Source organism: Phacochoerus africanus, chromosome 15 (genome assembly GCF_016906955.1).
Source record: "Phacochoerus africanus isolate WHEZ1 chromosome 15, ROS_Pafr_v1, whole genome shotgun sequence".
In the NCBI taxonomy this organism is placed as follows: domain Eukaryota; kingdom Metazoa; phylum Chordata; class Mammalia; order Artiodactyla; family Suidae; genus Phacochoerus; species Phacochoerus africanus.
In genome coordinates this window covers 60,878,297-60,894,197 of record NC_062558.1, presented here as the reverse complement: position 1 = coordinate 60,894,197, position 15,901 = coordinate 60,878,297, and the positions used below count along the sequence as shown (strand labels likewise).

Below are 15,901 nucleotides of genomic sequence, written 5' to 3'. Positions count from 1 at the left end.
GCCGGCGTGCCGCCGCCATGGAGACGCGGTAATCCCCTCCTCTGCCCGCGCCGGACCCCGCAGCGGCAGCCGATTGGCCGCCCTTTGCTCCCTGACCCCCTCGCCGCCTCCGCGGCCGCCGCTTCCTGCTCGGGCGCCGCGCGGCGCTCCCGGCCGGGGCGGAGCTCGGGCGCTGGGCGCGCGCTGCCTTCGCCGCCAGCCGCGCCGGAGGAGGAGCCGCCGCGCCCTTCCCCTTCCTCCGCTCCTCCCCGGCCCGCGCCCGCCGCGGCCCCAGGCAGCACTCGCGAGCAGCGGCCGCGGCCGGCGGCCGAGTCGGGAGGATGCGGCGGCGCTCGCGGATGCTGCTCTGCTTCGCCTTCCTGTGGGTGCTGGGCATCGCCTACTACATGTACTCGGGGGGCGGCTCCGCACTGGCCGCGGGTGCCAGCGGCGGCGCCGGCAGGAAGGTGAGTGGGGCACCCGTTCGCGGCCCGGCCCCCGGAATCCCTGGCGCCCACGCGCACCCGGCCCCGCCGCGGACCCCCCAGTTGTTCGGATGTGCGGCGGGGCACCAAGGGAACCCTCAGTCCCTTCTGCCCTTCTATGCGCGGACCTCCGCCCGGGCCACTCGCCCCCGCACCGGGCCTCCCAGCCAAGTCCCCAGGGCCGTGCGCCCCGGCCCCTCTGCGCTCGCCTGGCTCGGGAGAGGGCGGCCCGGCTCAGCTCCCGGTGCTGGGGCCGCTGTCGCCTTCCTTTGGCTCCTCAGCCTCTCTCTGCTCCGCGTAATTTAAGTTGAGTCTCGTCCGGCCGCGGGGAGCCCCATCCCCTGTGGTGGGAAGTTCAGGGGCGGGGGTGCTACCCCGGACACAAAAGGGGGTGGGAGGAGGGGGGAGAGGCGGCTCCCATTCCGACATGTCACGTACCTTAGGAGAGAGGAGTGCAAGTTTCTTCTCAGCCCGTTGATACTAGCCTCTACAAACCCCCTCTCCCTTACCCCGTCCCCACGCCTTCCCTCTTGTCGCCGCGAGGCGGGGGCAGTTCTGTCTCTGCCCGGTACCTCGGGGGGCGGGGGCGCAGCCAGCCCCGCGCGCCGGACGGAACGGACTGCCCTGGCGGTGCAGGCGGAGGGCCTCCTCTCCCCTGCGCCCCGGGGGAGGCTGGCCGCCGCCATCCCCACGCGTCCCCTCGCTGCTCCTGCTCGCAGCCCAGTTCGGTCGGCCCTCCGGCCCGGCCCCGGCGCCTGCCTTTCCCGGCCGACGCCTGCGTTCTGCGGCGATGGTCCCTCCGTCGCTGTGTGTGTTCCGGGCAGGCTACAAGGGCCGAGGGGTAAGGCTGTGGGGACCGAGCGAGCCACCTGGACGGCTGGGCGCCTTCGGGAGGAAGTGGAGCGCCCCGGACGCCCGGACTCTGGGATCCTGCTCCGAGAGCGCGGCTCCGGGCTGTGCACAGGCCGCCTGTGTTGTTTGGTGGCTCCTAGGCTTTAAAAGCAGCCCCCACACCGTGTAACCCCTATACTGTGACACTTAGTGTCACCGCAAACCCAGGAAATTCTGAGTTAATGGAGATGGACCATGGATTGGGCTGGAACGAGGGAATGGTATCAGGAACAAGCCACGCAGGGGTAACTGGAAGAAAAGATTTAGCCCTAAAGTCAGGCCATGAATGTCAGCGCTGAGGTTTGGCTGCTTCAGAGGTTTCCTTCTTGGCTTTCTTCCTTCTTTCATTCTCAGCTGAAGAATGTCTTAGATGGAGATAGGTGTATTACTTAATTATTGGTAAATTTCATAGGCTTGCCTTATAAAGAGGGGAAGAAATGAGAAGTCTTTGCATGTACGGAATTGGCCTCGTTTACTTCTGAGCTGACATGTACTCTCAGCCCCGTTTTCCCCTGTTTGAGTCCAGGGGACTGTTCGTGTACACGATGTCTCCATTCAATGAATAGTAAAGAGCACTGCCCCCCCAAGGAAGCAGTGCAGCCCTTTGAAAGCTATGGTGCTGTTAAGCTGGAATTATTTTAATAGCTTTGCTGCCCAGGACCATGTAGCTTGGTGTGCTGGTGAACCTGGCAAAGCTTCCTGCCTTTCATGTGAAAGAAACCCACACACATAAGCCTTGCTTAGCAATTCCCTTCACTTGTTTAGCCATTCTTGGTAGCATGTGTGATTAGAAACAGCATGAGGGTATCATGAGGGTCTGGAGACGTTGCCTTCTGCCTGGTGGGCTGCAACAGGTGGATGGTTTTTGAGGGTTCTTCCATTTGATCCTTAGTTTAAAAAAGAAAAAGAATTCAGGACCTCCTTGTGTCCTGGTGGCGACAGGAGGGTACAGAGATTTAGAATGAAGTGTAGAAAGTGAACAGTTATACATGGATTGGTGGCAGGATTATTTTCTTTCTGTCAATGAACCATAGCATTTAATCCTAGCCCTTGGAATGTTGGTGATGTGTCACTTGAGGAAGGGGGTGTGAATGCAATAGCTTTTGAAGTTGGAGTGGACCCTGGGAGTTCCTGTTGTGGCTCGGTGGGTTAAGAACCCAACATAGTGTCTGTGAGGATGTGGGTTCTATCCCTGACCTCGCTTAGTGGGTTAAGGATCTGTTGCCATGAACTGTGGTGTAGTTGCAGATGTGGCTTGGATCCCGCGTTGCTGTGGCTGTGGCGGATAGGCGGGCAGCTGCAGCTCCAGTTCGACGGACCCGTAGGCTCGGAATTTCCATTTGCCTTGGGTGTGGCCCTAAAAAGAAAAGAAAATAAAGTAAGTGCCCTGAGACTGTCTTTGGAGGGGTGACCAGAGCACACTGTCTTGAATTTGCTGATCGAGAGTGTAAAACTGCGGTCTTTCTTCTTGGGTTGTTTCCATGGATTCAGACACTGGAAATCTAGTCTCTTCAAATTTAGTTCATCCTTGTGATAAAAGGAAATATATAGATTTTTCTAGCTTGTAAAGTATGGGCATAAAAAGATAATGTGGTATGTGTGTAAAGGCAGAATTTAAACACTAGCTATAGTTTTTTAGATGTAAGTGGACTTAGCAGTTCTTCTCTTTCATGCCTTTCAAGTCAAGGCTCTAACTCCATATTTAGCCAATTGCTCTTGGCCCTGACATTTTTCACAGGCACCAGGCTTCTGTATTAGGCTTTGGGGGGTTGTCTGTTAGGAGCCCGACTAGAGTTTCTGCTGCTTCAGCACCCAGCCAGGCTTGTCACTGTGTGCCCTGCCTGTGAAATAACTCCTCTCAGTACTGTTGTTCTCCATTGGGTGAAACCTAGAAAGCCAGCTCACTTCACATTGCAGGTTTAATAAACTAAATGGGAGCAGGTGCTGAAAACCAACCCAGGCATCACTACACTGCCTGGGACTCAGTGCTGAAGTTCAGGGTGTATGGTCAATCATTTTATGCATAATATTGTTTAAAATTGGATTTTTATCTGCATTTGTATAGGCCTTCCCTGCCCCATATTTTGCTCCTTTCCCCTAAATTGGTGATTTGCACTTCAAGAATGCCTTTCTTTTGAGCATCTTAAATGCTTTAAAATTTTAATCATGTTCAGTCTCCCCAGAGCCTGGGTATGTTGGCAGTGGATGGAGCCACAGAGAGAGGAAGGGATTTCATCTGAAATGAACCTACCTCTGGGTAAAGTGTGGCTCTTTAGGTTGAGGAGGGAAGGGTTTTTCCAGTGTGTGAAGAATGCCCACTCCTGAGGGTGAGTGTGTCAAGCCCAGGACCCCTTGTCCTTGTACCCACCCCCTTAGGAGGCAGGGGGAGTGTCCCTGAGGGGTGCAGCCAGGGGTCTGGGCTCCAGTCACTCTTCCCCCACTCCCCCTCCTGATTGAACGGGTGTTGGTGCCACAGCCCCTGCTCTGGGGTCCAAGCTCTCTCCCCTATGAGAACCCAGGGGAGGCGTTGTGGGGGAGCCTCTTGAAGTGGTGAGGGACCTCACTTGGCTGGGGCAGGGCCTGTGTGTAGGGAATGTTAGGGTGTGGGGTTGGAGGAGGAGTCTGGGACTTGATCAAGGGCTTTGAAAGCCAAGCTGGGTGTTTGGTTCTTCCTGGTCCCAGGGAGCCATGCATGTTCTTGAGCTGATGGTGAACACTTTAAGAAGAATGGCAGGAATTATTTAAAGGCATGAAGACTAGCTTTCTACCCCTCTTTGCTGAGTGACCTTTGCTAATCTATTGAACCTCTCTGACCCTCAGTTTCCTCATCTTTATACTGGGGATAGTTTTTTTTTTTTTTTTTTTTGCTATTTCTTTGGGCTGCTCCAGCGGCATATGGAGGTTCCCAGGCTAGGGGTCAAATTGGAGCTGTAACCACCAGCCTACGCCAGAGCCACAGCAACGCGGGATCCGAGCCGCGTCTGCAACCTACACCACAGCTCACGGCAACGCCGGATCGTTAACCCACTGAACAAGGGCAGGGACCGAACCCGCAACCTCATGGTTCCTAGTCGGATTCGTTAACCACTGCGCCACGACAGGAACTCCAGGGGGGGGGATAGTTTTTGTAGCCAAAGACTAAGTGCTGTTAGTAGTAGGTGTTGGCAAATAGATGGTGTCGGGGGCGGGAGGAACGAAGCCTACATTCCTTCTTGGAAGTATAATGAACTAGGACTCTTTTTACTTTTTTTTTTTGTCTTTTTAGGGCCGCACCTGTGGCATATCGGGGTTCCCAGGCTAGGGGTTTAATCGGAGCTGTTGCCACTAGCCTATGCCAGAGCCACAGCAACACCACATCTGAGCCGGGTCTCCGGCCTACACCACGGCTCACAGCAACGCTGGATCCTTATCCCACTGAGCGAGGCCAGGGATCGAACCTGTAACGTCATGGTTCCTAGTCGGATTTGTTAACCACAGGAACTCCTGAACTAGGATTCTTTAACTGTTGTCTTCTTGATCTCCGGACATTTTTTTTTTTTTTTTTTAAATCCCTCTTCCATTCCTCCTGGACTGGTTTGGGTGGTGCCCTTGGGCTGGCACCATAGCTGTTACTAAAGGACTTTTATTTTTTTCCGTTATAGCTGGTTTACAGTGTTCTGTCCATTTTCTACTCTACAGCGAGGTGACCCAGTCACACATACACTTATATATTCCTCTTTCTCACATTATCATGCTCCATCATAAGTGACTAGATATAGTTTCCAAGGCTATACAGCAGGATATCATTGCTTAGGCACCATGGCTTTTGGGGAAGTGGTCCAGACATCATGCCAGCTCTCTTGTTCCCAACTGTGGTGTCAGAGAAGGGTTTCTGTTGGTGGGCAGCCAGTGGGAAAATGGGGGCAGGGCACACCTTTCTTTGGTGGACATGTCTTTAAGTGGGGTTCCTGTGGCGAGGGTAGGCCCCCCCAAGGCTCAGGACACCCCTCTCGTCCTTCCTCTGCAGCCTGGCTCCTCCTGATGGGACGGGAGGCTCACATGACCCACATGTGCGTGGTGTGGGCTGAACACAGGCTGCCATGCCCCATCTTCAGGAGTTAGGAAGGAGGACCCAGGTCATACTGGCCACCTAGAGTCAGCTAAAGAAGTCCACTTGAAAGGAGAGTTTGAAGTTGATGTCAGGAGTGCATTGGTGTTGGTGGGGCACTGTATAGCCAGAGAATCTGACAAGTGAAGCTCTTCTTTAAAGAAAGTGTCACTGTTCCCGAGTGCTCACACATGATGGATACAGGCTGCAGGATGCGGCAGACATCCTGGACTCTTCCCCCAGGCTCTGGTGAAAATGGGAGAAAGAGTCTGCCTGCCTGGGCTCTGTTAGACTTCAGGGTGGGGCCGGAGGACCCAGGGGGCTGCGTGTTGCGTGGAGGCTTCAGGCCCCCTGGGGTCTTCCCTCCCTACCTCCTGGTGCTCAGAGGAGGGAGGGTCTCCTGTTTGGATCAGAAGAGTAGGTATTTGAGAGGAGGTCAGAAAACCAGTGGGGGCTGGGAGGAGGGAGACTGCATATGTATGTACACTCGTATACAGTATATTTACATGTGTGTGTGATTGCTGCCATCTATGTTTCTAAGATCTTGGGGGAGGTTGCAGTGCCAAGCTGCCTAATTTCTAGCAAATCCAGCAGCAGTTGGCCTAGTGGACAGAGGTGATGGTGCAGAGGCCTCCTGGGCAAAGACCAGGCACTCGCAGGACCGAGACGCTCTGACTGAGATCCTGGGAAGGAGGCAAGGTGTTCCTGGGAGAAACCTGTGACATCTCTGGGCCTGCCCAGCACAAACCGTGGGATGGGAAAATGGCCAAAGCTGGCCAAGCCCATGCCCCCTTTTTGTTCTTCACTTTTTCCCTCGCGAGCCCCGTTCTGAAAGCTCTGCTTGTGGGGATGGTGCTGAAACACACAAGGCGGGCACAGGTCCAGATGGAAACACCCCGCAGGTTCCAACAGTGAGACCCCTCCATATGGGCATTAAGTAAATGCTGCTCCCTCAAGACCCCCAGCCCCCAGCTGCTCTGCTCTTCCCCGGGGACCCCAGGCCCTGGTTATCCCCATTGCAGGGTCCCTGGCCCCAGCTGGCCTCCATGACCAGCCACAGTGGTCCTTGGATGTGCTGAGCATCCCTCCTGTGAATGTCATTTGGATCAAGGCAAGTCTGTCTGGTCTCAGGCCCGTGACCTGAAAGGTGGCCTTCCCCTCAAGGAAGTCTGTTTCCTGTTGCTGTTGGGGCGCCTCCTTCCATGGCCGTGGTCTAGACCCTGGCCTCCCGCTGCCTGGCTGCATGGTTTCTTGGGGAGACCTTCTGGCCACCCCCCACAGACCTCCTGGGTGGGGGCCGGGACAGACCGGGCCTGGAGAGGAGCATCCTCCACTGGGAGTTACACTCAGAGCTTCAGTGTGAGCCTCCAGTGGACACCCACCCTCACAGTAGGACTTGAACTTGCCTTCTTAATTGGTGTGCGGATTCTCTGACCTTTGGCCATGTACTTGACCTTAAGGATGAGCCCCAGATGTGGACGTGCTAGTAATTGTCTGCTGGACTCTCTTTTGAGTCCAGAGAACCTCCTTGACCTTTCTCCTTCCCCACCGGCTACTGCACGAGCCAGGTCTTTCCCTGGGGGCACTCTCTCTGGGTTGCTTGCCTCAGGCCCCAGACTGGGAGGGTCTGGGTTCCTGCTGGCCTCTGTATTCTGCAGGGCAGGCTGAGACACTTGGGTTTCTGCTTTTAGTCCTGCTTATAGGCCCGGGAAACGTGTGGTTTTATACGGATCAGGTTTCTCAGCATGCTGGAATGTGAACGGTGGTGATTCATCATGGCTGGATTTGAAAAAACCAAAACCAGTTGCATAGAATCTCACTCCCTGCCTTACACTGAAATAGCTTTCCTCGGCTCTAGGGGTTCTCTGCCCCTTGCTCTTATGGGGGCTGCCTGACACAGGGAAGTGGGCTGGTCACTCATGGCTTGGGCTGCCCCCCTGGCCCCTCCTGCTGGCCACCTGGTCCTGCCTGGTGACTCTTTGGGAGGAGGAATGGCCAGGATGACTGGGGACAGAGCTGCAGAATTCCCAGAGTGCAAACTAGGACCAGCTTTTGGCAGGGATGAGGGTGCTTGGGGGTCAGTGATCACTCTAGCTCAGGGCCTTTCAACCTTACCGTTTCGAGCTGGGTAAGCTTTGTCGTATGGGGCTGCCCTGTGCACTGTAGGACGTCTAGTAGCTCCCTCTGGATGCTAGTGATACTGCTCACTCACTGCAGGTGTGACCACCGACTGTGCCTGCAGGCTTTGTCAAGCATACCCTGCAGTGCAGAATGGCCCTCACTTAAGAACCCCTGCTGGGGAGTTTTGGTCATGGCTTAGTGGTAATGAACCTAAGACCCATGAGGATGCAGGTTCGATCCCTGGCCTCGCTTAGTGGGTTAAGGATCCAGCATTGTGATGAGCTGTGGTGTAGGTGGCAGATGTGGCTTGGGTCCTGCGGTTCTGCGTTGCTGTGGTGTGGTGTAGGCGAGCAGCTACAGCTCTGCTTTGATCCCTAGCCTGCAAACTTATATATGCTGCGAGTGCAGCCCTAAAAAGACCAAAAAAAAAAAAAAAACCAACAAAAAAAGAACCCCTGCCCAAGTCAGTGTTAACCTTTTTCTCTCCCTGCTGTCTTCAGGAGCAGGACTGTCTCTCTGTGTGGTCTGGGGTGGATCCTTCCGAAAGAGTTTCAGCTTAATCAGCACTTATACCATGAGTCCCCACTGTGTGCCAGGCACAGTCCTGATGCTTCACAGATATTGACTCACTGACTTCTCATCAGTCTTCGTATTCTTCCCATTTTACGCATGAAGCACAGAAAGTTTCAGTCGCTTTCCCAAGGTGGCAGAGCCAGTGGCTGGCACACAATGGTGGCCTCCCCTAGGCCTGCTGGGGGTGGGGCATGGCTTGCTTTTGCTTCCCTGACTTCTCACCTGCCTCCTGTGCGTTTGCAGTGCCCATGCCCTGAGCATGGCGGGATGTTCTGAAAGGCACCCTGGAGCAGATGTGCCCACGGTAAAGCTCTGCTGGGGGGTTGGTCCATCTTGCTTCTTTCTCCGTTTTTACTATTTGCTCTGTGAAATGTCTCCCATGTTCTTGTCCTCAGGTCTCTGCCTGTCCTGAAGCCCCAGCTGCCCGCTGGCAGGAGCAGATGTAGAAACAGGCCCGTGTCCCTTTCATCCTTTCTTTCACTGAGAATTTCCTGAGCACCTGCTGGGTGCCAGGCAATGCTTGAGTGGGGATATAGCAGTTACGAGAACAGAGACCATCTTGGCATGTGAGAGCCTTCATTCTGGGGGGAGCAAGACTGAGCAGAATAGGTGCTGAATGACAGGATGTGAGGAGGACTGGGTGCTAGGGGAAGAAGGGGCAGTGGGAAAGGGTCAGGAGCTGGGCGAGGGGTGGGTGAATTGGAGGTCCAGGGGGCTCTGTGGAGGAGCGATTTGAGCAGGCTTCAGCTGAGACCCAGGCAGGAGAGCCCCTGGTTAGAGGCAGCCTCTTTGGTGATCTCCATTCCTTGGTGTCTTTTGCTAAATAAATGAGCCAGTTTTCTTCCCTGGAGACTGACTCTGGTCTGTCAGTGGAGGCATTTCCTCCATCCTCCAGGACAATGTTGGGTCTCCAGTTCTTTTTCTGCACCATGTCTTTGGTAAGGTGTGTTCTCATCCTGGTTAATGTGGAATGCACACTCCCAGGCTGCCCTCTCCCGCCTTGGCCCCAGGCCTAATTCAGGAGCCCACAGGTTCATTTGCTGTGTGACTTCGTAGAATATGCTGGTGGAACAGTCTCATGGTGTGACTTCTGAGCTGATCTCTTTAGGGCCCGTGGGGCTGTGGTGGGGGGGAGGGGGGTTCCGTTCCCATCCACCATCAAGCACACTGTTCATTACATCACTTCTTTGCAGAGTGCTTTCTGCACACGTTACCATTGAATGGGGAGTCCCGCTGGTCCCTGTGCACCTGTTTCTGCACAGGGTCCCCCCCCCCCGCCCGCCCCCGGGAGGTCATCTCTTCTGGCTGCTAGGGGTGGTGAGGCTTGTGATTTCTCATCTGCAGTAAGCTGGAACTGGCTTGGTCCCTGGCATTGGAGAGGTTGTTTTTGGCTGTTTTGAAGCGCTGTGATCTTTGATATTTGTGGGAAATAAAATGGGACATGTGACTTGTTGCCCTCAGTGCCTTTAGGGAGCGGGGTGGTGGGGAATTGCAGGTGCTCCCGGTTCTCGTCAGCTCCATTTGGCATTTGTGAGAGTGATCAGAGGCCTTGTTGGGGGCATGTCCCATGCCTCCAGCATGTTTCTGGACAAGAAGCCAGAACATGTGTGTGGCTGCAGAGAAAAGGTCATTTTAATGGCCTCACACTTGGGAGCATCCATCGAGCCTTCTTCATCTCTGCTTCAGGGACCAGTGCAGGAAGGGAGAGCTTCTTTCCAGAAAGTGGATACACTTCAAAGGAGTCACCCTGTGAGCTGATGCAAAGTAAAAGCCTGTGTGTCACTGACGCCCGTTAATGGGCACTGACTCTTGCGTGGGGAGAAGTGTCTGACCATCTTGGATGGTGAGTGGGCTGGCCCTGCCTGGGAGACCTCTGAATCATTGCTCTGCGCCTGGTCCTTCCTGCCTCAAGGGCTTCCCCATCGACCTAGATTGTGAGCCTTTGCTCTGTGACCTTTGAAACTTGCCTGCATCTTCCCTTTCTACCTCCCACTCTTGCCCCCCCACTGTCCCGCCTCGTCCTTCTGTGCAGTAAGTGACCCGTCGAATTTTCGATGATCACTGATGTCCCCCCCACCGTGTCCAGAATATACCCTTGTCCATCTTTTCCATCGAATCTAAGATGCCATTATTCGTAACGCCATTATTTTATGTACCACTAGGAAAGAAAAAACACTGTCCGTTGAACTGTGACACAGTGGTTTCTTATCAGTGAACATTTTTATTTTCTACTTATTTAAAGACCTCCTCTCGACTTAATTAGACATCGATTTTTCCATTTATCACTCCTGTGCATAGATAAAAAGGAAAGTGAACGTGAAATACATTAGGCAAGGTGTGTCTTAAAATTTTTCAGTGTCTCCTTTTTCCTCAGAGATGTTAGCTCCCATTTTCCTGGGACAGAGTTGTCCGTCCTCAGCGCCACCAAGACCTCTGGCGGGTGTGGTCTTTCCCAAACACCCAGAAGAGCCTTGGTTCCAGGTTCTCACCAGCACTTGGCCAACTTGGACCTTCCTGGGAATTTTGCCTCACTCCTCATTCACCATCCACTTCCATCCCACTTGATGTCATGTCTGGGGCTACTAGTGCTTCGGCGTTGCTCCTGGAATTTCCTTCCAAGGCATCGACGTGCATCCCACAGACCCCGCTGCACATGTGTTTTGTGTTTGGGCGGGTGCTGATAACGGTGCATCACGGCCCGTGCCTGGCCACAGCTGCGTAAGGGGTCACTCATTGTGAGACGCACCCCAATTTCGTGTCAGACTGTGGGGAGAGAGTGCCCCTTAGACTCTGTGGGTTTTAGGGTCTGTCTTTTCCTCATGTGTGATCTCAGCTCCAGGCCCCCGGTTGCCTTGTCACAATGTGTACATCTGCATCTGTTCCCTCCCAGGTCTCGGAATCCATGGAAACGGCAGTGCTTCCCGCTTTTTAGTTATGAGAGATGAGCAGCTGATGAGCATGAACCTGTTCTGAAAGATTTTGGAGCGTTTTCTAGTGCAGGTTACCCTGTTGAGGGCTGGGGTCTACAGGAGTGAACACAGGGCTCTGTCACCCTTTAAGGAGCTCACAGTCTCTGGCCAAACCAACTAGAGAAAGTCCTAAAAAAAGAACAGTTGGGGCAAGTCGAGTAGGTATTGGGTAGGAGATGAATTTAAGGCATTATTATTAATATTTTTTAGCGGTGTAATGGCCTTGGGATTCTGTTTTTTGAAAAGCCTGATCTTTTGTGGATGTAAACTAAAATATTTGTGGATGCAGTGACACCACGCCCATGGGAAGATTATGAGGGAACAGGATTGGCTGAGTGTCTTCTTGAATGACTGATGGGCACCTGGGGCTCATCATACTATTTTATTTTTGTCTACTTAGAAAATTTTATTTAAAAAAATTGAAAATTTTATAAACATATATAGCTTAAATTAGCAAGCCGGGAGAAAAACTAGTATTTTTTAAAAAGCAAATTTTTTTTGAGTGAAGGAAATGCTTTTTATCTTGATTTTGGTGGTGGTTATGTGACTGTATTCATTCAAAACTCACTGAACAGTACACTTTAAATGGGTGAATTTTAACTGTATATAAATTATACTTGAATTAAAAAAAATAAAAAGCAAATTCAAGGCTTTGTGATAAGGTCAATGAAAATTTTCTGCTTCCAGTTTCCAACGTGTGTGTGTGTGTGTGTGTGTGTGTGTGTGTGTGTGTGTGAGAGAGAGAGAGAGGGGGGTGGTGTGCTGGGGTGGAGGCAGGAGGTCCCCCTGCACAGCCAGTCAGTGCTTGGACACTAGCTGGGTGTCCTGTAGTCTGACACTGTCCATCCAGAAATACCATCGGGTCCCCCAGGTTAAGGGCTCAGTCCCAAGACTTCCCCATCCCCTTCAGAGGCCAACTGCAAGCCCAGGTTGTCACCTGTACTTCTGACCAACAGGTTGTAAGTCAGAGGTTCCCAGGACTCCCTCCTTGGGTTTGATTTACTAGACTAGCTCACAGAACTCAGAAAACCAGTTTATTTACTAGATCACTGCCTTCTTGCAGAGAATATTCAAGGACACAAGATGGAGAGACACACAGCGGTGTGGGGTCCCGAGCAGAGGAGCCTCTGAACTTGTCCTGTTGGGTTTTGGGGGGCATTGTTACAGGTGTGAGCAATTGAGTCATGGGCCTTCGGTGATTAACTCAACTTCCAGCCCCTTTCTCCTCCCAGGAAGTCAGGGGGGCTGAAAGTTCTACCCCTTTAGTCGCTGTCGGTTCCCCTGGCAACCAGCCCCCACCCCCATAGACACTCCCCAAAGCCACCTCACTGACAGAAATCCCACAGTAGTGGAAAGGGGCTTGCTGTGAATAACAGGACACCCGGTTCACCTTTACGGCTCAGAAGCAGTTTCAGGAACTGAGGACCACTGACCGAGGAGAACAGAAGATGCCCCCACTGCTCTTCTTGCTCAGGGACTTCCAGGGGTTTGGGGAGCTTTGAGCCAGAAACAGGGACAAAGACCAGATGAATATGAGAAATAAGTTTGGGTCATCTGAATGACCAACTACATACTTAGCAATCACAGTACCCCATCAGTAAAAATGGACACCAGCCTTGTATCTTCTGTAATTTAGGGAGAATCAGTGATGATTCTAAAAGGATACTTCAGAGGTTGCCTGAGATGCTGAATTATCCCTTGAATCACCAGGGAAATATTCTTACATTGGGTACGTTTTTTCTCTAGGAATTACCTAAATTCTTTGGAAATTGCTGCTTCTTGGGAAACTTTTGGGGGCAGAATAGTGGTTTAGGCGGTTTGTGAGATCACCTACTTCTAAACAAGGCCCCAGATGCCCTCGATCAGCAGAGTTGGATGTTTATTGTGTCGGTGACACTGCCCCCGTCCACTTGGCAGGCACCAGGAGGGCACATGCCTGTGTGTCCTCCTCCTGCCAGCTCTTGTTTGAGGGCAGTTTTTAAAATTTTTTTTTGCTTTTTTTTTTTGCCTTTTTTTTAGGGCCACACCCATGGCATATGGACGTTCCCAGGCTGGGGGTCAAATCCAAGTTACAGCCGCCGGCCTACGCCACAACCACAGCCATGAGGGATCTGAGCTGTGTTTGTGACCTACACCACAGATCAACGGTAACGTGATCCTTAACTGAGTGAGACCAGGGATCGAACCCATATCCTTAGGGATCCTAGTCGGGTTCATTAACTGCTGAGGCACGAAGGGAACTACTCGAGGGGAGCTTTGCTCACAGGCCTGCATGATCTGTTCTGAGCTCTGTGGGAGACCTTTTATAAATATATATCACTCCTTTTTGTTTCTGCAACAGGATATTATTGCGAAAGCCTCGTATTTTACATGGCGTTTATAAATGAGAGATTTTTGACAAATATATGACGCTGCATGTTTTCTGGAAGGTGTAATTCCTGATGCTTCAAATTGACATCAGCGCCGCGTGGAGACGCCAGAAGCGCTTTGGCGCCGCTGCTCATCCATCGTCCCCCTCTGGCTTGCCTGGCCTTCCTCCTGCTCGCTGCCTGCAGTGCCCGCTGGACCACCAAGGTGGCTAACTTGCCCACCCGTCCTGCAGCAGGCCTGGGGCTGGAATGGTAATGTTCCCCAAACTACCTAAGCCCCAGCTTTGGAGGAAGTCTGCTGCGGCTGTTCTGGTCTTGGAACTGCAGCTCCTGAATCATCAACAAGTTACAGATGATGAAGCAGGTTTCTGACACAGAGCTGCAACTTCAGCCTGGAAGGTGCTGATTACCTGGGCTGGTGATCATTTCCTTAACCTTGCTATTGCAAACTGCTGGGGTAGAGGAGCCAGCTGGAGCTGTTCTTGGGTGGTCTGAGCTCAAGGCCTGAGGCTGGGTGGGCCTGAGGCTGAGGGGCGGGTCTGAGGTTAGGCGGCCTGAGAGGGCCTTAGCTTGGCCTTCCAGGCCTCATGAAAGGGCTCACGGAGGCAGGTGGGGCCCCTCAGGGGACCTCCCCATGCAGAGGGCTGTTGAGGCTTGTCCCCCTGCTGTGCTTGGTGACTTATCAGGCCCCAAGCCAGTCTGCATCAAGAAGACGAGAGTTGGTTCTCTTGTTTTCAAAAGAAAAGGAATGTAGGTAAAATATCCCACCTGGGGGTGGGGGTGGGGGTGGAGGGGGTGGTAAATCTGACTTGGCATCAAGTGTGTGTGCTTTCAGAGATTTTAGTTGAAAGAGTTTTTCTCCCTCACCAGTGGGGAGTGCAAGGTGGTGTCCTGCCTCAGAGGGGTTTCCTGGTTTCTGAGGACCTGCATCAGAGGTGTTTGAAAGCAAAGCTCTGCTGGTTGTGGTCTGCTGGTCATTAGTGAATGAGGTTCCTGCAGGCAGGGGGAGGCTGCCTTGTTCGGGGTCCTGGCTGCCTGCGGGGCCGAGCCTGACTTCTCCAACCATATTGGGGGTGAGGGGGTTGGTGGGCTGCCAGGCTGCAGCACACCCACGTTGGGCCTTTGGAAACCATCCGGCCTGCCCCTGGCTCTGGCTGTGGGGTCTGCTGGGTGATGGTGCTGTGAAGTTCTTGGCCAGATGGCTGGCTCGGGGCAATCAAGCCAAAGGGGCCACCGCCTGTGTTTGAATTCTGGCTTCTACAGTTGGCCCTGTAAACTCAGACCAGTTACTTAACTCTCTGTGCCTCGATCTCCTTGTGTTGTTCAGTGAGGAGGTGATCGGAGCGGGGCCTGGTACCCAGTCCCACGTGGGGATGTGAAGTCTCCTGGTGTTGGGGGAGATGGGCTGGCTGGGCCGTCCTGGTTAGTGTTCACCAGCTGGGACTCCTGTGCCCACTGGGCCAGCTGCCCTCTGCTGTGTTTAAGCCATGAGCCTCCTCAGGAAGCATCTCTCCCTCTGGGGGCCTTGCCCGGAGCCCTGGCCCTGGAAGAAGGGTCAGGACAAAAGATGTCTGCAGCCCTTGCCCCTCGGGGCGAGAACACCAAGTCTGGGTGGGGTGGTGGCTGAGTGCCATGTGGACCCTGGATCAGCCTCCTCATCCCCAGACACCATTTCCCAATTTTACTCCTTAGTTTCTTGTCTTTGAAAAGTACACTGGGATGTGGTGTGTGTGTGTGTGTGTGTGTGTGTTTTTTTTTTTTGTCTTTTTTGGGCCGTACCGCGGCTGTGGAGGTTCCCAGGCTAGGGGCCTAATCGGAGCTGTAGCCGCTGGCCTACACCACAGCTCACAGCAACGCCGGATCCTTAACCACTGAGCGAGGCCAGGGATCGAACCCGCAACCTCATGGTTCCTAGTCGGGTTCGTTAACCACTGGGCCATGACGGGAGCTCCCTGGAATGTGGTTTTTAACTACATGACTGTATCGTTAATTTTTCAACTCTGATTGGCAGTTGGTTTTGCAATATCTTGAGCTTGATAATAATCTGGATACAGCATGTTATTTGAAAACTTTTCCACAAGGTTTTAATTAGTAAACATTCTTTTAGCTTCATTAGTCCGGTGTCTGACTTGCTTTTGAAACTGTAGGTGAGTGACAAATGGAAGGCAAATTAGTCATTGTGGCAGCGCAGCAGCAAAGCACCCTGTGAGGGCTGCAAACTGGTTCCGTCAGCACAGTATTCACATGGTTTCTCTGATGCCTCTAATTAAGATAATGTAGAACTAGCCCGCAGATTAATAGATGTCCTGTGTGATGATTTCAGAAAGAATAATCCACATGAAAAACCCGGATGTTTGGTTATGATAATCCAAGGAGCTTGGCTGTGACATCAGACCCAAATTCAAATCCCGTCCTTACTGCCTGTCA

At 53.0% G+C, this 15,901-nt stretch overlaps 1 protein-coding gene across 1 annotated transcript in view; it reads left to right on the top strand.

Annotated features, from left to right (window-relative positions):
- The first annotated feature begins 239 nt into the window (after positions 1 to 239).
- Positions 240 to 15,901, top strand: part of GALNT2 (polypeptide N-acetylgalactosaminyltransferase 2) — a 184,443-nt gene continuing 168,781 nt past the window's right edge. The window contains exon 1 of the mRNA XM_047762257.1: positions 240 to 446. Coding sequence (XP_047618213.1) covers positions 321 to 446 — 126 coding nt within the window. The 5' untranslated portion in view covers positions 240 to 320. The remainder of the gene's footprint in view (positions 447 to 15,901) is intronic.